Raw genomic sequence first — 25,417 nt, 5'->3', positions numbered from 1 at the left:
GAACACTAGCCAGCATTGTGCCATGAGTTACTCAACAAGTACCATGTTAGCAAAGGATAATAGGTGTCTTAAGTAGGATGGGCTGCCTTCAGGAGCAGAAAAAAGGAAAATATCTCCTTCATTTCTAATAAAATTAAGGTCATGACCATGTAAATAAAAACATGAAAAAACATTTTACTAGAAAAGACACATGCAATTGAAAAGATGGCACATACCATTACTAAGACATTCTCTTAGTAAGTGCTAAGAAAGACCCAATGGTTGTGGCCCATATGCACACCACCAACAAAGAAACAGCGGGTGAGAGGTCTTGAAACCAAAGTTTAAACCTGGAGGCTGAAAATGCAGTCCCGCATGGTAGCATTCTTCAATGGTTTTATACACTCTGTCAGATAACAGAGACTCAATGCATGATTGATAAAATTGTGTAGGGAAAAGGGGATTATATTTATTAGTATCTGGTAAATTTTTGAAGCAGATTGAGTTTATATAAGATGGGTTCCACCTAATCAAAACAGAATCAGTGCTGCTGACATTTAAGATAAAAACGCTATGAGGCAATTTTAAATTGAAAACCAAGGAAATCATGCCAGATGTGGAAAGTAAATTGTTAAGATTGATGTATCTGTGTGGTCTGAAATCACAGAAAGCCTGTGACCTAGAAAAACTGGTAGAATAGAAGGTAAGAAAAAACAAAGAAAAACAATAACCCAGATAAGCAGAGCATATAAAACTATACAAATACTTCACTTCTAAAATACAGTCTAAATGGCAGAACCATTGGCAAATGCCTTTTTAAAAAAAAAAAAATGTAATAGGCATTATGGAAGTTTAATGAAGAGAAGATATTCAGTGGAACACTAATACATAAATACACATTTTGTACAGGAAGAGTAGTTTACATTTACACATTAATGCTAAAGAAAGTATAGTGTCAAACAGAGTATGTGTCAACAGTTGTGCTGTACTACAGAATTTCAATGGCTGCAGAATCTTATCCCACACTAAAAGGAATGGTATACTGTTAATGCTATGCTATCAATCACCTGACAAAAAGGAGGGGAGTGAAATGCTAGAGACGACCAGTGACCCTGAAGGGCAGACATACAGTAACAATGGGACAGTCCAATGTCGTGGTTTGAGCACCATGCAGCTGCTGGCTCACTCCTTACCCCTCAGGGATGGGGGAGGAGAAAATAAAACAAGAGGCTCAGGGACTGAGACAAGGACAAGGAAGGATGACTCAACCATTATGGTCACAGGCAAAACATCAATTTAATTTGAACATCATCACCACCAACAGTAATTTTCCAATCAAACAGAGTAAGACAGTGAGAAATACAACCACATCTTAAAAACACCTTCCTCTCACCTCTCCCTTCTTTGCGGGCTCAGCTTTGCTCCCGACTTCTCTACCTCATCCCCAGGGTGGCACAGGGGAGCAGGGGATGAGGGTTACAGTCAGTTCATCACCCGTTTTTTCTGCTGCTCCTTCCTCCTCAGGGGGAGGACTCCTCACACTCTTCCCCTGCTCCAACATGGGGTCCCTCTCATGGGAGACAGTCCTCCACAAACTTCACATTGTTTCTCCAACATGAATCCTCACAGTCTGAAGCTCTTCATGAACTGCTCCAGTGTGAGTCCACAACACAGGCTACAGCTCTTCATGAACTGCTTCAGCGTGGATTTCTCCTGTAGGTCGTAGTCCTCCCAGTGATAAATTGCTCCAGCCCAGTCTTCCCTCAGATTCACGGCCTTCTTCAGGCACTGCCACCTGCTCTGGCATGAGGTCCTCCCTGGGCTGCAGGTGGGCATCTACTCCACCGTGGACCTCCAAGGGCTGCAGGGGGACAGCCTGCCCTCTCACTGTCGGCTGCAGAGGAGTCTCTGCTCCGGTGCACTTTCCTCCCACCTCCTTTCTTTTTTCAACTGACCTTGGTGTTTAGATAGGTGTCTCCCGCACAACTCTCCCTCGCAACTCCTCCCCCTCTCAAGTTCCCATTCTTAAATATCTTATCACAGAGGTGCAGCTGCCATTGCTACTTGGCTCAGCCTTGGTGCAGAGTTGGGTCCAACTTGGAGCCAGGGGAGCTTCGAGAAGCTTCTCACAGGGGCCACTGCTGTAGACCCCTCCCCAGCTACCAAAACCCCACCACACACACAGACCCAGCACATCCAATCATACTAGACTAGGTAAACATCACAGTGAACTGCGATGAGGCTATGTCTGCACTGGTAGTCTAAACCAGGACAAGGCAAATGATTGAACTCTGGAATGAGGCCATAGACTGCTCAATTTTTAGTGAATGCTTTGACATGGGTTTTGTCTATGTCGATGAGCAAGCCAGGGACAGTTTCCAATATGCACTGTGAAAGAAGCCACCTTCTACTGTTGGAGAAACAGCTTGGATACATGAATCTTCCATGACTGCTCCATGTCAATTGCTCTTACAGACAGAAATGGACCTTGGTCTACTTTGTTTGCTAGTATGGATCTAGTCACAGATTCTACTTTTTTTAGTCACTGTAAATGATTGCTTCTTGGAGCTATTTGTGAAAACACGCACAAGAAAAGAAACAAACTGATTTAGTCCTGAATAATATACAAGACCTTGTACAAGTTGAAACAACAAAAGACACAAGATTACTACAATAATGTTTTAAGGGCATACATAAAAATAACAAGATTGGCAAAAATAAGCCCAAGAAGCTGTTAAAAGGGTCAAATGTTTGTTGTGCCAAAAAAGCTGTTTAAAGAATCATTTAAAAACTCAAAAGTGAATTTAGGCCTACACTCTAAAAGTAGGATTATTGTAGCCTTAATATTCTGAAAAAGTAAATGAGGCAAGACACAGAGCAAAAAATGATAACTTATCTTTTCCAACTAAATCTTTCAGTTTAATAAAACATAATTACTTTCTTTACAAGCATAACCTACATTCTTACTCAATTGCTTTCTTGTAATAAAATCTGTAAAGAAACTTAAGAACAAGAAGTAGTAGTAAATAATCAAAGGCTTTAACAGGCCTCAGTATCAGAGAAAAAGAAGTACCAAATGTAAGTTTTTGAGGCGTACTCAGAGAAGAATCCAGGGAAATACTGTCCAATCAGACTGGCTTTTGTACAGGATAGGTGATACAAACTATAATGAAAAGTAGAAATAGTAGAGGGAAATGTTCTGGGAAAGAGTTAACATAGCTTTTGTAGAGAGTAGTCATGCCTCATAAAACTAGTAGAGTTCTTGGAATAATTCCAGAAACAAACAGATACAGGGTTATGCAATTAGTGTATCATACCTAGATGTCTAAAAAGCTCGATGAAGTCTCTCAAAAATGCAGTTCCAAGAAACTAAGAGGTAAAAGGAATGTTCTCATGTAGATTAAAGTCAGTTAAGGACAGAAAACAAACGAGATAAATTAATGGTTAGTTTTCGTATTGGAGGAAAGATTTAAGTGAGTTCTCCCAGGAATTTATAATCTTCAACGTAATTATAAATGATCTGGAAAGCTGAGTGATAAGAGATCACTTACTTGAGAGATCTGGGTGACTGAGAAAGATACAATTTTATCTGCGTTATTCCAATCTAACAATGATGGAGAAAACCTAAGTTATTAGGTATAAATGGGGTATAAAATCAGAATCATATGACTGTAGAGTCATAGAATGGTTTGTGTTGGAAGGGTCCAAATCCCCCTGCCATGGGCAGGGACACCTCTCACCCAACCTGACTCTGAACACTTCTAGTGATGGAGTATCTAAAACTTCTCCGGGCAACAAGTTTGTGTGTTTCGCCAGCCTCATTGTAAAAAATTTCTTCCTTATATCCGGTCCAAATCTATCCTCTTTCAGCTTAAAAACATTGTCCCTTGTCCTGTTACTCCAGGCCTTGTTAAAAAGTTTCTCTGTCTTATAAGGCCCTTTATATATTGAAAGGCCGTTATAAGTTCTCCCCAGAGCCTTCTCTTCTCCAGACTGAACAACCCCAACTCTCTCAGCCTTTATTCATAGGATAGGCATCAGCCCTCTGATTATTTTCATGGCCCTCCTCTAGACCTGCTCTCACAGGTCCATGTCCTTCTTATGCTGGAGACCTCAGAGCTGAACACAGTACTCCAGGTGGTGTCCCATGAGAGCAGAATAGAGGGGCAGAACACCTCCCTCGACCTGCTGGCCACACTTCTCTTGATGCAGTCCAGGATACAGCTGGATTTCTGCGCTGCAGTCTCACATTGCTGGCTCATATCTAATTTTTTATTGACCATTATCTCCAAGTCCTTCTCTGCAGGGCTGCTCTCAATCAATTAATCAATTGAGTATTAATAAATAGATAGAAATTCATGTGACAAAAAAAGAATTCTAACTATACAACAAGACCAAAGAACCTGTGAGAGCAGACAAATAATAGTAATGGGAGAATCCAATTATCACAAACTGGCAAATTAACATGTTTCAAATTAACATATTCAGTTCTTGTCATTCCATCTCCGAAGGAATACTCTAGAATACTCTGGAAACAGAAAAAGTACAGAAGTGTTATCAGAAATATGGGATCTATAGCAAGAGAGACTAATTACTATGGAATTCTTCAGCTTGGAAAAAGAAACAACTGAAAGATGATTTAATAGAAGTTTGTAGCATCTCAAACAGGAGATGGTGAATAAGGAATGATGGTTTATCAGTTCTGCTAAAACAAGAGCAAAGGAGAAACTTATCATGCAACTGACACAAAATGAGTCCAGGAAAATGTGGGCATTTTTTGTTTGAATGTTTTTATTTATAAACAAATTGATTAATGCTTTGTTATCAGACATTATTAAGCCAAAAATTAAGTGGTTTTAGAAAGGGATGAGTTGAATCTCTAAAGGCCAGAGCCATTAAGTCCATAATTCTACAACAGCTTAGATGTAACCTCCAACTCAGGAAGGTTCTGAGTCAGATACCAGGCAAATATATTGGTTAAAGATTTAATTATTTACTGTATACTTTTCCATGTCTACTACATCCTGGCTTTAAGCATCCACTGCAAATATTAGCAGAGACAGAATACTGGGCAAGACGGAATTACTGTTTAGACCCAATGTGTTAGTCTTATGTTCCTATATTACAGTCTCGTCTGCAAATAGAAGGGAACAAAAGGGTGTCTTTAGATGCTGAAACATCATCATGAATCCATCATGAATCTGCAGTGAATGAAATAAACATTAAAATGTGTGTCAACATCCTATGTTCCTCTGCAGCAGAAGGACAAACAGAAGTACACTGCAATGTTATAGCAGATGCAAAAGTACTCATCTAAAAAGTTTGCAATGTATGTGCACACTGCAAACAAGGAGCTGGAAAAATTTTAAAAAGAGAATAGGAAAAACCATCCAATTGCTTCACATAGCTTTACATCTACTTTTCTAGACAAACAAACTATCCTTCAACAACGAGGACCATATGTTCCTCTACCAGCAAACTGGAAAGGACACAATGAATCTACAAAGCTTTTGACCTAAAGCTGGCTTATGCTGAGCAAGTTTGCAGAGGAGTCTGGGTCCACCCACCTAATGCCATGGTGAAACATCCATCGTGTAATATGAGGAGTTGTTAGGATCAAGGTTGGAGCATACAGAATCCTGGCAGCCACTTGGAAGGACTTAAAAAGGGCCTAAGCAAGCATGAAGTCATTGTGCTACTTATTCCCCACATACAGAACATGACATGCAGGGTGTCTTTTCATGGAAATTTCAGCTCTGTAGTGAGAGCAGAGGGAGCATGTAGGGAGTGAGAAGAGGCAGAGATCGTTCAAGGGAGTTGTATGGGAGTAAGACTGTGTGTACAAATGTGTTTGCCTGAATGGACCAGAAACTACACAGGGACTGGCAGGGTGTGTTGGGTTTTCCATTACCCTGCAGAGGTACAAGATTCTCAGAAATTCTCCAGGTATTGTTCCTTGAGGCCTTGGAGGGCTTTCCACTGCAGGCTTCCTTTTCTATCAAACCATTCAGCCTCATTTTCCTTCCTTACATAAAAGACAACTTCCAGGCTAGCAGAAGCAGAACCACAGACTAGTTCAGCATGGATCTTAATTAGAGCTATTGAGGTCACAATATACTTACTACCCTAATCTCATGAAAATTCAGGTAATATATTTCTGGTTGAGGAAGATTATGATAAGAGAATAATAAAGCGATTACTTCAGAGCAACAAAGATAAAAATGCCTGCTGTTAAAACACAGGAAGAATCTTTGATGTTTGAGCATACAGTAAGGAAAGAGTTGCAATGATTTCATAACTATATATTCAATGTAAATAGAGAGTTGTAAAATGTGATTTACAGATTTAATTGAGATGCCTACCTCTCCTTTTTTGACTATATAGGAAACACTGGTGAATCATCACTCAGATGTACAGGCTGAGGGGCTGGAACTACTTAGTGGGAAGCCCTACAGAGAGAAGCATGTCCTAATTGGCTCCTGAATCACCCAAATGATGATTCATCTCCTGCATATCAGTACCTAGCACTGGGGAAGGGAGCAGCAACTTCCTTTTGCACAGTAACTTTGTGGCTAAAACTAATGATCAGGAAGTTGAAGACCTGGGACTCACAAGTCTTGAATCACCAGGCTGCAGGACTGTAAAATGCTTTTTACCACCCCCACTGCAGCTGGACCTCATGCAGGAGAGAATGGAAGATTCATAGGATCAGCAACAGATGAAGTTTATGGCAGCTTTGATTCTGTAACCCAGTAAGAAGCGGATTCCTCTGGCACAGCAGAGCCACAGGTTTTGACCCCCGCTTCCAATGTTCATTACATATTTTATATAATGGTACTGAACAATGAGTCCCTAGAACAGAAACTCATTCTGCCCTAAAACAATCATTATAGTTGCAAAAGAAAACCACTGTTCAGCTCCCCTAGCCTGACAATGGCATGTTACTCTGCAAGTTCCAGGCTCCTGAAGTGATCTTCAGATCATAATATCTGCTCTGTGGGGTCATATCAAATGTTCTTGTATCTATAAATCCAAAAGTGGCCTCTGCAAATGCCCAGTGAAGTGCAGAAGGACAGGAGGAACAGATAGCTCTTAGACTACTGATCACAATGCAAATGGGCTTCATCCAAAAGCCACTGAGCTGAATAAAAGTTCTCCCATTCACTATTCTTCTTGGTTATTAAAACCACAGCAATTCAAGGTCCAGCAAGATGATGCATATCTAAGATGTGAATCCAGATACCAAATTTGCATATGAATTTGAACATCTCCTTTTAGTACATGTCTAGATAGACTCAATCATACAGACTGGAAGAAATCATTTGTGCTACTCCTAAAAGGCCAAAGAAGAGACTTAACAAAAAAATCCATTGATTAAGAAAGGACTAAATTGAAAATCCCTTAAAGTGTTCATCAATATTCTCTATCAGAGACTGCAGCTGCCTGCCTTTTGCTGTCAAGAACACCAGACTGAATTTGCACACCTTTCAGATTTAAAGTGGTATTTATAAGGATTTAAATTCTGAAAAGAACCAATACATTTCACTGCGATTTCTGAATCGGCCATGTCCCCTTAACCCAGCAGGAGGAATCAGCTGACACAAACACAAACCACCTTCTCATTATCTCTGTCAAATAATATAGCAAAGTCAGGAGAAAACATCCTACATCACAGCTGACATAGCTGAATTTACAGAATTTTTTGAGGCCTGATCAGATGAGCTAATAGTAATGTTATTGCAATCACAATGTTTTTAACATATGGAAGGAAAGATTTACAGGAAGAAATAGTATTTTATTAGTACAAATTCTATATTTGAAAAAAGAAACATGCTTTTTTGGAATGCAAGCCCACCTTCAGGTCTGAAACCAAAGCTTTTTACTGATCACAGAGTGGCAACTGTGAACAAATGCTCTTACTTTGCACCACTTTCTTTACAGCAGAACTGGGCAAAAAAATGGGTTCTCTTTCTCAACACAGCTTATTACTCAGAAAAAAACCTAAGAATAAATTTCATGGTTAAGATTAATTGTATCATGCATAAACAGCTAATGAACTTAAAAGAAAATCATATAGTACTTTAACAATTAGAAATAGAAAAAACCCAGCAGATACAAGCTTGTGCACCTTCACCACATCTCTTGTCTGTCACTTTCTGTTACCTGCCTGGCTCCCTTCCTCTCACTGCAACTTACAAGTCCTTGGGTTTTCTTTCAGTAATGTATCTCCTTCCTCATGCTTCCCTACAGCCTACTTCATGTATCCCAGTAATGTTTCCTTCTTCCCTTAGAATATGTTGTGATACACTGTATCTTGACATTAAGAAAGGTTTCCTGGACTTCAACAATTTTTTCTCATTTTTTCTTTACCCTTCTATTACTCTCTGGGTTTTTTCAACTTAGACAATGCCTGTTTCATGCCAGTAGTGAAAAGGTAGAGATATGAGAGCTCTTTGTGTCTCTTAGATCTATTTTACACACACAGAAAAGTTAAAAAAACCTGCTCTTAAGAATGTAATTTTTCTTTCCAAGGTTTCTAAGCGTGTCTTCTTCTGATGATAGCATTTCATGCTGTTCTGTCTGCATTTCCTGCCATGAGTTTTGCCTCAGGCAATCTGGTATTATTGCAAGATGACTGTGATCTGTCACAGGATCATGAGGAGGCTAAACTGTTCGTTGTGGATAAGCCAAAAAGTTTGAAAAACACCAAAGGGCAATACTTGGATTGTCTTTCATGACAAACACATGAAGGCCATTGAGAAGGGTATTGAGCTACTTCAAGTCTTTCAACATGTTGGGCTGAAAGCTGAAAGAGGGAACTGGGGTTTATTTGTTTGAGCATTCATTTTCATCAGATAGTTGCAAGCTCTTTCAATTACCTGTAGCTTTGGTATTCATTAATATTTGCCCATTTAACGGATTTCTGTGATCCTCAAAGATTGCTGCCAGGAAAAGTAATCATTTGATTTCAGGTTTTTGAAAAGCTGAATAGCCTGCATTTTTGATTCATCCTTCTCCTTGCCAGTGATGGTTTTATCATCAGATACAGGCTTCCCAGATGTTGTCTTGCCTTCAGAAGGTTTCTTGACTTGCTGGTCTTCCTCACTAATATCCAACTTTACACTGGATTTTAGGCTGTGGAAGCAATAGTCACCAACCTGGCAAAGGAAAACTGGCTCACTGCTGTCAGGGTTTAACACCACCAAGTTACCCTCTGACAAAGGTTGCTTTCTATGAAGATCATTTCCCTTCTGTAAGACAGGCAAAGAAATCTTTGTGGGTTCTGAATGTCCATGGAGACCTAAAGGCACAGTAAGATAGTCTCCAAATTTATCCAGGTGCAATTCAGGAGAAGAGGTTGGCGCTTGACCTGAAATGGAGACCATGACAGCAGTTTTCCCAGAAGAAAACTCATGGCAAGAGTGGTCGCTGGGGGGCTGGGACTCCTGTGGGTCACAAGGTAACTCCCCAGCAGTGACAAGTGGTGGATGCGTGGAGTCACTGGCTGATGGCAGAAACAGGCTCTCTGTGGTGATGTACTCCAAGGGGCACTGCTGAGGAGATGTGGTACAGCTAAGAGCCTTTGGAGATTTCTGCTCTTCTGTTCTCATGTTTGTGCCTTTCCTGCAGGCTGGTGGGGCCGGTGAGACTTCTTTCTCATCGTCAAGGTGCTGCATTATTTCCTTCTGAGCTGGGAGCAGGAAGGGCTGTGGAGGGCCTGCTCCTGGTTGTTCTTGCCTCTGTGGAGCCTGGGGACAGTCTTCCTTTGGGAGGGTAACATACTGAAGGGAAACTGATTTCTCACGGGCTCCCACTGGGTCCACTTCCAGGGTCTGATGCATATCAGGCTGCGAGGACATCACTGGGCTGTACAAGTATGGACCATTGAAAGCAAAGCAAGGGATTGCTGTCTGGGAAGCAATATTTTCATCAGCACTGTTTCTCCTTGAAACAGGAAAGGAATGACCAGCAGTCTGACTTGAGAAGACAACTGGGGCGTGCTCTGGCTCATTTAAAGCATGATATGAGTTCTGTAGGTCCAGAGTAACAGGGGAAATATTTGTCTTTTTAGCCTGCACCTCAGGGTACTCTGCCAAAGTCTTCGTCTGCCTGAATGTGGGAAAGTTAAACGTTGCTTATGAGAGATACTACTGAGGTAAACATTAAATATAAAACAAGCTTAGCTGAAAACACACATAGCTACATATAGGGTTAGAAAAAATCTTTCCTGGAGAAGCAGGCTAACGCAGATAGCAAACAACTGTATCCCTTCCTCAAAAGCAACTTGTATTGGCTTTTTAGTGACAGAACATTTGGTTATATCCTACCATGACTTAGGGAGCTCTTTGAGACTATCACCCACAGTGTCACTATTATTGTGCTGTTCACTCACCTGTCCACAACTTCAAGGAAACTGGCCTGCTCCATCTTCTCTGAAAGGTTGTATTTGCTGAGGTCCAGCTGGCTGCTTGTTGGCCAGTTTCCTAAATGTACTTTCTGAAAATGAAAAATCAGACATGACAAAAGAGCAGTGTCTCACTGGCAGTAGAACCAAGAACCGTACTTTCCTTGTGGACAAAGAAAACAAATAGGAAAGCCTACAGCATCTAGAAATAGGAATACAACTTCACTAATATGTCTACAAGGTGTGTTCTGTTCTCCAGAAGATGATTACTTCAAACCCGTATTGCCTTACCACTGACGTAAATACAAGTACTCAGTGAGTCAACTAGGAAAGATGCCCTCCTAGACTTGTTATTTGTGAATAGAGAAGGACCTGTGGGAGACGTGATGGTAGGTGGCTGTCTTGGCCACAGTGGTCATGAAATGATTTAGTTTAAAATTTTCAGAATAATGAGAAAAAAGACAGCAGAAGTGCTACCCTGGATCTCAAGAGAGCAAACTTTAAGCTATTCAGGAAGCTCCTTAGCAGTGTCCCCTGGGAATCTGCTTTTGAGGGCTTGGGAGTCCGTAAGTGCTGGTCAGTTTTTAAGAACCACCTTTTAAAAGCACAGGAGCAGGCAATTCCAGTGTGTCATAAGCCAAGCAAGCAGGGCAGATGACCCACTTGGCTGCACAGGAAACTCCTTCTGGAGCTCAAGAGGAAAAACAAATGGCATGATCTCTGGAAGCAAGGTCAGGCTTCACAGGAAGATTATAGAGCTGTGGTTTGTACATGCAGAGAAGACACGAAAAGCCAAAGCTCAATTAGAGTTGAAGCTGGCCAGTGGTGTATCAGACAACAAGAAGGGCTTTTTTAAGTACGTTAATAGCAAGAGGAGGTCTAAAGAAAACATTAGACCAATACTTGTTGATGGTGGCCACCTGACTAATAGGGATGAAGAAAAGGCAGAGGTGCTCAATGCTTTTTTTTCCTCAGTCTTTAATACTACCAATAGACCTTGGACTGCCCAGTCCTCTGAGTCGGAGGGCCATGAATGTGGGAACAGTGACTTTCTATTTGTGGACGCTGTATCAGCCGAATGTTTGTAAGTCCATGGGTCCTGATGGTATTCGTCCCAGAGTACTGAAGGAGCTAGCGGACGTCATGGCAGGACCCCTCTTGATCATCTACCCAAGATCTTGGGAGTCTGGGGAGGTCCTTGCTGCCTGGAAGCTAGCCAGTGTTATTCCAATTTACAAGAAGGGCATGAGGGAAGTCCCAGGAAACTACAGACCTGTTAGTCTCACCTCAGTTCCTGGAAAAATTATCGAGATGATCACACTGGGTGCTATTGAAAGGCATTTAAAGAACAATGCAATCCCCAGGCACACTCAACATGGATTCACAAAGGGAAAGTCCTGTTTAATTAATTGGATATCCTTCTATAGTAAGGTGATCCACCTAGTGGATGAAGGGAAGGCTGTGGATGTAGGGGTTTTTTTATTTTAGTAAGGCTTTTGATACTGTTCATTACAGCATCCTTCTGGACAAGTTGTCTAACTGTGAGATGAGCAGGTATACACAGAGTGCTGTGTGAAGAACTGGCTGAAGAGCAGAGCTCAAAGGGTTGTAATGAATGGGGCTATGTCTGGCTGGTGACCAGTCACCAGTGGTGCACCTCAGGGCTCAATTCTAGGGCCAGTTCAATATTTTTATCAATGATCTGGATGCAGGAGTCAAAGGCACCATTAGCAAGGTTGCACATGATACCAAGCTGGGAAGTGCCATTGACTCTCGAGGGACAAAAGGCTGTGTAGAGGGATCTAGATAGATTGGAGCATTAGGAAATCATCAATGGAATAAAATTTAACAAGTCCAAATGCCAGATTCTGCACCTGGAACAGAGTAACACTGGGCACAAGTATAAATTGGGAGAGGAGTGCTGGAGAGCAGCCATGCAGAAAGGGATCTGGGGGTGCTGGTCAACAGCAGGGTCAGTGTGACTCAGCAGTGTGTGCCCTGGCAGCCAAAATCACAAACTGCACCCTGGGGTGCATCAAACACAGCATAAGCAGCCAGTCAAAAGAAGTGATTATCCCACTGTATTTAACAATGGTGTGGCCTCACCATGAGTATTGTGTGCAGTTCTGGGCCCCACAATTAAGAAGGATTTTAAGGTACTTGAATGCATCCAGAGGAGGGCAACAAAGCTGGTGAAAGGGCTGAAAAAAATGTCCTGTGAGAAGCAGCTAAGGACTTTGGGTTTATCTAGTCCGGAGAAAAAGAGTCTGTGGGACAACCTCATTGCTCTCTACAGCTTTCCGAGGAGGGGAAGTGGAGGGGGAGGTGCTGATCTCTTGTCCCTGGTATCCAGCGATAGGACACGTGAGAATGGTTCCAAGCTGCACCAGGGGAGGTTTAGACTGAACATTAGGACACATTTCTTTACTGAAAGAGTGGTCAAACCCTGGAACAGGCTTCCTAGAGAGGTGGTCAATGCTCCATGCCTGTCAGTGTTTAAAAGGCATTTGGACAATGCCCTTAATAATATACTTTGACATTTGGTCATCCCTAAAGTGGTTAGGCAGTTGGACTAGGTGATCATTGTAGGTCCCTTCCAACTGAACTATTCTATTCTATTCTATTCTATTCTATTCTATTCTATTCTATTCTATTCTATTCTATTCTATTCTATTCTATTCTATTCTATTCTATTCTATTCTACTCTACTCTACTCTACTCTACTCTACTCTACTCTACTCTACCTTTATACAGCATAGGAGACAGGAGCTGCTCCCTTAAAGAGCTCGTAGAAATGCTGCAGGTTCCTACCACAATAAACCTCAAAGCTACTGCTTTGTGCAGTGTCTACTCTTTTCCAGCACCATATGAGGACACTCTGCACAATATTTCACCTATAGTAGTGTAATGACTGTCATTCTGTATCAGCTGAGCAGAGAAACAGAATTACTGGAATGTTTTCAAAACGTTCAATGCAGGGAGAGAATCTTTCAAAATCATGAAACTAAGGCAGTGAGTACTTGTGGATAGAGAAACAGGTAAGGGATAGGAAACAAAGTTATTAAGGTGCTTCTTAGAGTGGGAAAAAGTTTCAAGTTTTTACTGTAGACATCAGGCAAAAGAAACTAACTTGAGACTTTAGTATAAGCATAACGAGTTTGTCTTCTGGCACAAGAGAATCCATGCCTTGTCTTTGCCATCTATTTGAAAATTATGTATAAAACCAGGTCATTACCATGGAAGTCCATTTTACAGCAACGTAACAAATGTGCAAAGGTTAACAAACATGTTAACTATTTCACTCACTAATGTAGATACTGTAAGTGTTCATTTGCCTCACACAAAGGCCATGTTGTAAATTACACTCATTGAATTGCCATGTATCTATACTTACTGTAGCCCATCCCTTATGAACATAGAACAGAATCAACTCTTATAAAAAAGTATGTGTGTCTGTCTGTCTGTCTGTCTGTGGGCACATTATTGAATTAGCTGTTCTTCCAAGTCTGCAAGACCACCAAAATCTAGAGATGCCTGTACCACCCTTTCCAGCTGTTGGGTTTTTTTAGAAGGGAGGAAGAAGGGAAGGAGGTTCTACTTACACATCTTTTAACAAATGCTATCTAAGTGTATTCCTTGATTTCCTAAAAAGAATGCTTGTCCTGGTAACAGACAGGCATGTGGTGACGTTTATTCCAGAAAACCCAACTCCTTAAAATAAAAGTTTCTTTAGTAGGGTTACCGCCCTATTCTAAAAAGCTCTGAATTACTGTTCATTACTATTTGGAGATAAATGAAAGTACCAGCTCATGAAGGTTGCTAATGACACTAGCTTATTTCAGTCAGTTAAAATTTGAAATTACTGAAAATTTTCTAGCTTGATTTTAAATCACAGTAATGCTGACAAGCAAAACACAAAGAAGTCTACTAGTATAAATATAAGAACTCACTTATGTTGCATATGACCAGAACTTCTCCTAAAAATAAGTCATAGACTAAAGAAGATGTCTGTTCATTGTGAACTAGGAGACAAGAAGAGTGCTTAAGATTACTGGAAGTCGTGAAAAAGAAAGAGAAATAATGAACTCTTCAAGATACAGGTCCCTCTTACCCCCAGGTAGCTCTGGATCAGGAGACTCTTGCTGGGGTTCGGAATCTTTTCCTCCCACATTTTCCTCTTCCTGCAATAACAACAACTCAGAGTTTTCAAGATTTGCTTCTCAACATGGCTGCAACCAAAAGAAAATGCACCCCGTACACTGTGCTGCTCAGCACAGGAAGGCACCACCAAGGCTCTGGCATGTCACCACCCAACTCTTACCCTTGCACAGACGTGCACAAGGCTGCCCATCGCACACCACGGCTCATCTCCACATAGACCTCTCTCCCATGGGGGACAAGAAGTGCCTCAGCCTTTATGCCACCCACAAGGTCAACAAGCTGCTAGACCTCCAAGTCACAGCACAAGCCTACCTGAGGAAATACTTATAGCTGCAATAAGCAACTATTAGCAAAGTGATGATGAGAGCTGGGAGCACCACTGGGAGAACCACTGGGGGCAGAACTGAAACACAGAAAAGAGAAATAAGTATCCACCTTCTTTTTTATTTTTTACTTACCTTATTTTGATTCTTTTTTGTTCTTTACTTACATCAGCTAAACAATTTGTGCTAATAAATAGATGGTTAGGTATGTTCTAACCATGAACAATAGGAATGTCTTCAAGCATCTTAGGTCTGCCTTACTCTGTACAGTCCTGAAGAGATGGGGTCACGGAGACTTTCTACGAAAGTTTTTTCTGCTAATGGGCATAACTTATCATCAACAACATACCACTTTCTTCCTGGGGACTCTCATCAATATTTGCCTACTGTCTTACAAGCCTCCTCAGGACAAATCATGTAAGATCCTATTACTTTGGGCACAAGCCCATATGATAGCAGACATTCTGCCTCTAAGTCCAGAAACAGCAAAAACATGTAAAGGTTTTATATCCATTAGAATCTACTGTGTGTTTTACACAACCCTATATTCACTCCACAAATATAAAAGACTGATGGCTTATATTCTGTCTTCTTGCAGTCTCAGGCTCTTCAGTCATTGCTAACAGAATGGACTACTGGAATCTGGAAACAACAATAAACCTTTGGGCAGGATCTTTGATTACTTCTCCATGTGGAAAGTTTATGGTTGGTTGTATTCACCTTGTGAAGGGAAGCAGGAAAGAAGTTTAAAAGGTCATTCCTGCTCACCTCCTCCATTAGCATTGCTGCTGTACTGCAAGGATGCAGACAGGACAGCTACCTTGTGAAGCAACCCCAGCTAGCTCATGGCTGGACCTAGCTTCAACCCCAGCTGAGAAAATATAGTTTTCTATAGAGTCATTTCAGCCATTAACAGTCCACAGAAGTAGCCTGCATGAAAAGTACCATTCTCAGTCTTCCATGTGAACTCCTCACTCCATTCACTCCAAGGCCCCTCATAATCCAGGGGTGTATTCACCCTTGCACGCATTTTTGCCCTGTATTCTGTAGATGATGCCAGCATCTGCTGCGTGAAGATGAAAGGAGGTTCATCGTTGCTGATATTTAATGTCTGGAGAGTCTGGGAAGAAGAAAGAAGCACAAAAGCCAGAGGTGAGAGGAACTGTTCTTCCCTTTTGCCCAGCAAAGAGAAACCCAGGACTCCTGCACTTTCTAAGACTTACCTTTTCATATTGGTTGTTTTTCCAGTACTCAACTTGGTATCTCTGTTTTATGAAGTTATATCCCAAAGTGTGTTTTGTCCACCTCAGTTCATACTCTTGGCTCTCTGTCACTGTTACCGACACATTTGCAGGTGGCAGCACCTTAACTGGAACACACGGAATGTCTCAGAGTACTTACCCACATAATGGTCCAGCACTCCCTTTCACCACTGTGAATAGTTTCCAGGCACTGAAAACAATGTTGGTTTATGCAATGCAAGAACTCCCAGCTTTTTAACACTTCTCCATTCTCTGCATCTTCATTTTCTAGCTGAATGCAATTAACCAGTAGACACATTAAATAACAGAAAATGCGTATCCATTAATATCGACAGCGCTCCCTGTGTACAGAAAAGCAGTAAAGCAATCAATATTTGAAACATCTGTACTAGCGCACCACATTTCCACAGATTTTCAGCTCTCTTGGAGCTACTACCTGATATTTTCACCCACTGCAGGAGCTCTCCCAGCTTTAGCCTGTGAAAAGTAGCACCAGTACCTCCAGATACCTGCAGGCAGAGATGATCCACCTGGTGCACCTCACTCAGCAGATGAGTCTGACCTCATCCAGTGCTGCAGGGGCCACTGCACAAACCTGCAAGAGCTGCACTGGCTTCATGAGAAATCACATAACGACACACTCCCCACAAACACCTCTCACCACGGCTCCCTGTCACCTGGGACACTCATGAAGGTCAATCACAGAGAAGTCAGCAGGGTGAGTCGCTCACGGAGAAGCTCTGGGTCACAACCTGAATTCCTGCACAGCAGTTTGCACTGCCACCACCTCCCTCATAGTAACAAGTGCCACTGAGGAACTCCACACCTACAAGCCACCTCTCCCAGACTTCTGACCTGACACAGCGTCCAGTTCCTTCCTTCATCAGTCCCGGTCTCTTCCTCTTCCCACCCGCTTTTCCTCACCACTGCTGTCCTCAGCTCCACTTGCCCAGACAGGTATTTGTCCAAGAAACAACCAGGAGAAGCAAGAAACAACACAGCAACTCACTGTTCTTGTAGGCTTCAATCAGCTTCTCCTCTGTCTTGGCCCGGACAGACACACGGTACTGGCTCTGACTGCTGGAGTTGCTAACAGAGATCTCACAGCTCTGGACCACGTACGGGGCGTGGGGCAAAGCCCTCTCATGCACAGGAGAGCACTCCTCTTCTCTGAGGGGAGAAAAAGAGGTTGAGCTGAGACCAGGGGGAATGGGACAGGGCAGAAACTCCATGGGAGAGGCACAGGCCCATTGCCATGGGCCGAGCACGTACGCTGATGCCAGAGTAGCCCTGAAGAACAAGCCAAAGAGGACAGAGGTGATGATCTCTTTCTTCACTTCCCAGCTGCACATCAGACGATCTGCACCATTGAAGAGGCAGCGAAGGTTCCTGGGCTGAAGGCCACCTTCAGAGAAGATGAGAGCAAGCTAAGTGATAGGAAAGGTCTTTCTTCTCAGCCAGCACTTCCAGCCCTGCAAGGCCCTGCTCCATCCCACACTACCTTCAGGGGTCTCCCATGACGCCTCCGTGCTCCACTCGCTGTACTGCCCAGAGAAGCCACTGGCCCGGCCCGGTCTGGCTCGCACACGGGCAACGTAGCTGCTCCCTGGGACAAGGCTGTCACGGCTGAGATGGCAAAGTGTGGTGTTGGAGAGCAAGAGCGAGGCAGCTTTCTGTGGTTGGGAGAAAGGAGAGAGAGAGGAGGGAGGAAACGGGGGAGTTGGGGATATGCACGCTTAAAAACTACCAAAAAATAAAAGTGCATCCTCCTGGTAGGAGAAGCAGCTTCAAATGTATTTTGCCATTTTCCCACATGAACGCATAGGTTCCTCTTGGAATGTGCTTTAATTCCATTTGGGAGTACTTCAGGGCAAAATCAAATCCAACTCAAAATCAAGTGCGGTGCTTTTTCCAGTGAAGAACAGATCTTTGCATTCAACTCAGGACAAATGGTATTTCACTAGGCAAGCTACTTGCAAACAGAAAGAGAACCCCTTCCAACTGACCTGAAACAACATTTGCTGCACCTTCTTACAGTGCCTGAGAATGGAAAGGCCATTCATTTGCACCGCTTTTACCACAGGCTCTCAAGCACCCAAAACAGTGCAGCCCAAACCAGGACAGCCCGCCTCCTCGGCTCTTACCTCCCAGGACTCCCACTGCCGCTTGTAAGTGACTTCATACTCCAGTGCATTGCCCAGCCCTTGGCTTCCATCAGCTGCTTTCCAGGTCAGCAAGAAGTCTCCTGATCTCACCAAGATGACCGAGAGGTTTTGAGGTGGGAGGGTCTGAACTGGAAGGTGAAGGTACAACCCATGAGATGAGATGAGATTGTGAGGACAGGGACATAAAGAGGGAAAGAAAATGTCTAGGTAAACTTTCTCATTTCCGTCTTATCCCTGCCACACCAAGTAGCTCCTGCTTGAGTCCACCTTCCAGGTCCAGCTGCCCCCAGAAACTTGCCCACTCCCTTCCCTGCCCCATCTTCTCAATGTGTTTGGCAGTTTTCACCATGGAAGTGGAATTCACTTGCTGATTGACTAGCAAATACATTCTCAAAGATCCCTAATATTCATTGGAAAATGAGAATTTGGTAATTAATCCTTACCATTTTGGAAAAGACTGACATTTAGTTCTGCTTGAAGTATCTTGTTGGGTTTGAAGCTGTAAAAGTCATCTACCCCTATTCCAAAATTGTTTGTAGTGTTGCGACAAACCCAGTGCACATAGGAGTCTGGGGCCTCTCGTAAGTCATTTTCTGGCTGGCGTTTGCAAAGCATCTCCTTGTTCTCCCTGTGTACAGAGGAAGTGATCTATAAACATCTGATTTGGAGACCTATAGTTAATGCAAAACTATATGTCTGAAACCAATTCCGTCCCATTCTGTTGTTATAATTTACTTGGGCACTTACTCTCTCACTGTACATATTAGTCCCATTTTGCATCAGTTAATATGACAAACATTTTTAACACCAGGATTTTTGTCAAATGCCTTCCCATTTCAAAGTTGTGTAGCAGAATGTTATATTTTGGTACCAGTCTATTTTTGTTAGCTTTAAGCCTAAATCTATGTAATCTCATTTTTTTTAATGTGAGAAATAGTATGATGAAAACTAATGTAATGGAAATGCACATTTTACTTAGAGTGAAAGGCAGTAAACTTTCTGATGATCCTTAGCTTCTTAAAGACATTAATTCTGCAGTCCCAGAAAGACACTTTAAAAAAGAATTCTCCAACCAAAATGTACTTCTGTATCGTTAGTAGTTCTGTTCTGCCAAGGGACCTTACGTATTCATTAAAGATTTTATCTAGAATGTTAATCATCCTTTTCTCCTGGCTAAGGAGCATGAAAATTAGAAACAATATTTTAAACTAGAAGGGAGAGGATAAGCTTTGTGTGCTTGCAGTAGTCTGAGCTGCTGGAGAAATGTGTTGCTTCTTTTTGTACCTTCTGGAATTTTGTTTTGCTTATGGCTTCATGCCCAGTATATTATATTGTTCCAGTTCAGATGAGAAATATTAAGTTGTGAATATCTAAGGCCAAATACTGTTTTCCAGGATAGGATGGAGTCTTCTAGTCAACTATATGTCAGCAAGCATTATTCAGTACTATTGCTATTTTTAAAAGTTGAGTATTAGGAAGGAAGGAAACCAGGGATATTCCTGAAGTATGGGTAGGGCTGACCATACATGTGTGTACCCTTAAACAAGAGTCAGCTCAAGGGTTATGAAGTCTTGAAGATATTTCTATCTACTCACTAGTGTTCCCTTGCAGTCTGAGATTTAGTGAATTATTCGTCCTGTTTAATCATTGGCCATTTTGATTTCAGCTGTGTGACTGTCCACACCTAATACCTGCTTGTCTCATTAGTTCACTTTAGCCATGTTTCCTGTGTGATCCACACATTCCATCACATAACAATCTTTCACAGAATCCTCCAAAGGGCCAAATAATTATATATCATCTTTTCCCAGAAGTATTAGCTTCAAGGTCCTGTTCCAAAGACTGATTTCAGCTGCTTTTCGGTCTATTAATTCTCTCTTCTTTACAATAAAATCAAGAATTCTTTCTCTTTCCTTTCCTTACTGTATCCCCAGGCTCAAATTCATTTTCTTCTCAGCTTTTCATCTTTGTCTTCTTCTCTCCTTTGACTATTCCTCTCTATCTATCCTTTCTTATCCTCACAATTGATCCAGTCTGGTAATCAGTTCCCTTTTCATAAGGAAACAGATGTAACAGAGAGATACTGTCATAAACAGACCAGTATCTCTGGGAGGAAAAGTGATAGCACAGATGAACTTACCAGTCTTCTCTATCTCACAAACACACAGTCTATACATGTTTCTCAGAAGTGACCAAAACCATACTCTCAGTGATGGTCCTAAATGGGCAAAATAACAGGGGGAATGTCTCCTCCCTTTTAAGTTTATACACAACACTCAGGCTCACACTTGTTCTGACACCATCTTCTCCACACCATTACCAGCAACCTATATGCCTCATCTTATTTCATATCTATGATCCCACTGAAAAATTATGGGAAAAATAATTGTAAAGGTGATAAAAATAACTCCACTAGCACACCCTATTTGTTCCTCCCTTCCTAGAAGAGGCCTCAGAAGCAGACATAACTTTTACTTTAACCCAATGACAGAAAGAGGTGGCCATGCTTTCTGAAAACCTGACTTCTGGTCCCTGGGATTCCAAGTGGTGGCCAATTTCCCTTTGGACTTTCATCCAGCACAGCACATTTCAGGTACTTACTTATCACGCCTGTGGTAAAGAATCATACCAATAAGGGCATGAGCCTCTGAATGCTCCATCCATGTGCAGGTCATCTGTGAGTTGTAGTCATTGTAGCAGCTCAAGCTCTTCATAGGGATACTCTCTGAGAAAGGAATTCAGGCAAAAAGATGCAATGATTACAAATGTAAATAGAAAGAGACAGCAGGAGGCGCAGCAATTCTGCCAGCAGAATGGGGAAGGCACTGATAACACTACTCTCCTCATGGCACCAGAAAACAACTCTTGGTGAAAATATGTAGAGTTGTGGCCATTCTGCATATCTCCACAATACACAAGTGTCCAAACCAAGCTACAAGTAATAACAATGAAGTAAGACCTTTGTGCCTGCAAGGCACATAATTCTAGCTAAGGTATCACTTTTCAAATACTGATTGTCTCTGGGTATCAGTAGTTATCATAGTAAGCAAGCATATGGTGATCATTTCATCTTTGTGTGTTGCTGTATGGGACTTCTTTGCCACTAACCTCACAGTAAAGGTTATGACACTAGAAAGGTATATTTAAAAGTGAAATGCTCTGGGATGAATCTTGTTAAGACTCAGAAGAATGCCCAATCTAATTTGTTGGAACTAGATTTATGACCCAGAAATGGCCAGACCTCTCGTCAGCAATAACTTTTTTTTTTTAATCTCACAACTGTGAAGTGGGAAAATACAGGCCTTCTGTGGTACTTGCACTACAAAGCAAGTTGTTTTCTTCTCCTTCTTTATTTTCTCTGAAGGTAGTATCTGTGCTGCACTATTGGGATATGACCTTCAGATGACAGAGATATCTGCATGCAAACCTAAGTGTGTCCTCTCAAATAATTTTTCTGGATGAGAACTACTATCAGCTTGGTTGAGGGGCTTTTTACTGGCAAAAGACATCAGAAAAGTATGATGGTGTCTTAGCTAGCAGGCATAAGAGGGACCTTACCTTGATCTTTTACTGAAAACCAGTGGAAAGTAAGTTCTACAGCATTCCTTGCATAACCAGAAAATGGAGCATCTTACACAGAAAGGGATGGTCTGGATGTAAGGCTAAGGCTTGGAATGACAAGAGACCAGTTGACCTACACTGTAATACTTCCTCCCTCAGAGATCTCAAAGGGAGATGTCCTGCAATTGTCACTGGGCCAGGCAACATCATTCCCCCAGCTGCTGCAGACATCAGGCATTGGCATCTGTCTTTTAAAAGGTAGATGTCCATCAGGCACACTGTCCTGGTTTAGCTAGGATAGGGTTAAGTTTCCCCAGCAGTGGGGGGAAGCTCTAGCCGGGTTATTCAATACCATGCTGATGTCACCTCTTGGCACCCAAGCGCGGGAGCGCGGGAGAATCGGTGAGCGCGGGTGTTATTGCGATCTCTCTGCTCTCACTGCTGTATCGGTACATACCTTGCCCTGTTCATTGTTATTACTGTTATTCTTATTGTTATTGTTGTTGTTTGTTGTGTTGCTGTTGCACTGTTGTATTAAACCTCTCCTTATCTCAGCCCCGGGGCTTTGTATTTCACTCCCTTTGTGGGGGAGGGGCAGCGGCCGTGTGGTCTCAGACCCGAGCAGGGACTAAACCACCACACACACCTTCTGACAACACTTTTATTCTGATATGTTTAGGATGGGTACAGGCTTAATCTTGATGCATTGTGCGATCCAAGGAGATACTTCCCATTCACAGCTCTGCTAAATCAAAGGGAAAGGAAAAAAGGAAAAAAAGAAAAAAGGAAAAAGGAAAAAGGGAAAAGGGAAAAGGAAAAGGAAAAGGAAAAGGAAAAGGAAAAGGAAAAGGAAAAGGAAAAGGAAAAGGAAAAGGAAAAGGAAAAGGAAAAGGAAAAGGAGAAAATGAGAAAGCGAGAGAGAGAAAGAGAGAGAGAGAAAGAGAGAGAGAGAGAAAGAGAGAAAGTGAAAAAGAGAAAGAAAGAGAGAGAGAAAGAGAGAGAAAGAGAGAAAGAGAGAAAGAGAGAGAGAGAGAAAGAGAGAAAGAGAGAAAGAGAGAAAGAGAGAAAGAGAGAAAGAGAGAAAGAGAGAAAGAGAGAAAGAGAGAAAGAGAGAAAGAGAGAAAGAGAGAAAGAGAGAAAGAGAAAGAGACAGAGACAGAGAAAGAAAGAGAAAGAGAAAGAGAGAAAGAGAGAGAAAGAGAAAGAGAGAAAGAGAGAAAGAGAGAGAGAAAGAGAGAAAGAGAGAGAGAGTGAGAAAGAGAGAGAAAGAGAGAGAAAGAGAGAAAGAGAGAGAGAAAGAGAGAAAGAGAGAAAGAGACAAAGAGACAAAGAAAGAGAAAGAGAAAGAGAGAGAGAAAGAGAGAGAGAAAGAGAGAAAGAGAGAAAGAGAGAAAGAGAGAAAGAGAGAAAGAGAGAGAAAGAGAGAAAGAGAAGTGAGAAAGAGAGAGAAAGAGAGAGAAAGAGAGAGAGAGAAGAGAGAAAGAGAGAGAAAGAGAGAAAGAGAGTGAGAAAGAGAGAAAGAGAGAGAAAGAGAGAGAAAGAGAGAGAAAGAGAGAAAGAGAGAGAGAAAGAGAGAGAGAAAGAGAGAGAAAGAGAAAGAGAGAAAGAGAGAAAATCTCTCTGCATGGGAAGAGGAAAGACATTAAACTCAGAAACACAAGCAATGGATATGGCAGATGGTGTCTTTTTCTGTCAGCAATTCCACAAGAAAATCAAGTCATCTGGATGATGTTCTTGGTAGCCCACACACACATCTGCGTCTTGTGTCTGTCCACTTGTACTTTACTCCTGTACACTACCATATGGATCACACAGCCCTTTGTTTTCCTATGTTTTCACTAACTATCAGGGTCTATTCTTTCTCCTATTCACTCATTAACCAGTCAGCTTGTTCATCTCATCCATTTGTCTAGTGTTTCATCTGTCCATACCACCAACATTCAACTGATTTGTCTGCACATGCATCTGCTACACACTGGTTTTGATCGAGATGTCTGTTCTCCTACAGCATAAATGGTGGCACAAGGAAGCAGAAATGAAGAAGACATTAGCTGAAAGAAGGAGACACATAAAAAAAGAAAGGCAATAATGGAAGGATAAAAGAGAGTATAAATTTGAAACTCACCTCGAATGACTTGGACACTGAAGACCAAATACAGATTCAGCAGAAGGATGAAAATCTCTTTCATGCTCATACTGTCCTCCGTGCACAAGCTTGATCCTAATTCAGAAGATAATTGTTTTCATTGTACACTGGCTACTCTCTTGCTCTGCTTGTTATGGAGCTTCTTCTTTTCATTTCACATAAAGAGAAGTAAAACTGAATTAGGGAACTTCTTTAGGCTTCGTTTTGGAGTGACATTCAGAAAGAACTTCTCCAAGTGTTTACTGTAGAACAAAATCCATGTCTTCTTATTGTGTGAGCTTGCAATACGAGCAAAGAATGAAGAAGTAAATGCACATTTCCAAGGAAGTGCAGGGGTTCTTTCAGCTGAGTAGCAACAGGAAAAAATCCTACTCTGTGAAAAGAACTCAACCTTCAAATTCAGTCATCCTTCTGCTCTTCATGCTCAAAGTCTTCGTAATGAACCGCAATGGTGTTCTGTTTTTTACCTTTCCTTAAAAATATGATCCCCAACTACATAGCTCCTGGGAGCTATAGGGGTTGAATTTTCATATTTATTCACTTTCAGATTTCTCTTCAATATGCTACTTTTCCAGCTGCTCCCCAAACAAGTTGCAAATTGTAGAAATAATACAAAATAAATAATTTATCTTTTTTTTTTTTTTGTAATTGTTGAGATTAAGAGTAGATTGAGTAGTTCAAAGACCAGACACCATATTGTTCAATACTGGAATTCAAGTCCTTTTGGACATCTCATTGTTCAAAAGTATAATAAACTCACCTACTCAAGTATGTTACAGAGCTGAGACTCTTTTCTACTTTAGGGGAGCATGGAAAATCTCCTTTTCAATTCCTATTGACTTTCAGATTCCTGAATGTCACTTCCTTACACTAGAAACAGCTAGCTGAGCCCTTGAATAATTGTTACGGCTAATGAATGCCTAAATGACTCACAAACCCTCGTATGAGAGCAGACTCTCTGCCAATTTGCTTTCCCTAGAGAGGAAGCAGTTCCCTTACCTGGATCCAGAGATGTCTGTGAGGCAGATGATTCAACCTGATGGGTGACTGTCCCTGTCCAGCCTCCCCCCACAGCATCAGAATCCTCTGATGCAGAAACCAGCAGACCCACACTTCCCTAGAACTGGAGACAGAAGGAATAAACTGACCACAGGACTTTCTTGGCAAGTAAGTCTTCAAAATATCTGCTATATCTCCTATGCACCTCAAATGCCACTTTCAAAGAAGCAGACCACACCCTTTCAAGGAAAGTCTGTGTAATTGCCTGTAAAATAGGAAGTATGTACTTCCTATTTTAGCCCCCAAAGCACTTAGATGGGACTGCTTAGGAGGGGAGGGGAAGGAAGTTTGTCATTGTCAGTCAGTGTTTCAACAATTACCAGATCATGGGACTAATGTATTTTCAGAAAAAAGAT

General features: G+C 41.8%; 1 protein-coding gene across 6 annotated transcripts; it reads right to left on the bottom strand.

Moving 5' to 3' along the window:
* Nucleotides 1-1,256: 1,256 nt before the first annotated feature.
* Nucleotides 1,257-25,168, bottom strand: LOC141924282 (cytokine receptor common subunit beta-like). Of its 6 annotated transcripts, none has more exons than XM_074826554.1 (14): nucleotides 25,002-25,168; nucleotides 23,982-24,280; nucleotides 20,897-21,020; nucleotides 18,739-18,923; nucleotides 18,275-18,423; nucleotides 17,632-17,803; nucleotides 17,403-17,535; nucleotides 17,140-17,300; nucleotides 16,092-16,237; nucleotides 15,814-15,988; nucleotides 14,858-14,948; nucleotides 14,496-14,565; nucleotides 10,373-10,476; nucleotides 1,257-10,089 (listed from the first exon to the last, which is right to left on the bottom strand). In XM_074826554.1, the coding sequence occupies exons 2-14, from the start codon at nucleotides 24,049-24,051 to the stop codon at nucleotides 8,892-8,894; spliced, it is 2,778 nt and encodes a 925-aa protein (XP_074682655.1). In that variant the 5' UTR covers nucleotides 24,052-24,280; nucleotides 25,002-25,168; the 3' UTR covers nucleotides 1,257-8,891. The 6 variants fall into 6 exon arrangements, with proteins under 6 accessions (XP_074682655.1, XP_074682656.1, XP_074682650.1 ...); XM_074826555.1 differs by having other exon boundaries at nucleotides 23,982-24,077; nucleotides 25,002-25,112; XM_074826549.1 differs by having other exon boundaries at nucleotides 17,140-17,535.
* Nucleotides 25,169-25,417: the final 249 nt, after the last annotated feature.

This window comes from Strix aluco, chromosome 5 (assembly GCF_031877795.1).
Source record: "Strix aluco isolate bStrAlu1 chromosome 5, bStrAlu1.hap1, whole genome shotgun sequence".
Taxonomy (NCBI): Eukaryota; Metazoa; Chordata; class Aves; order Strigiformes; family Strigidae; genus Strix; species Strix aluco.
Note: the sequence above shows the minus strand (reverse complement) of the source record. Positions and strands in the feature narration are given on the sequence as shown.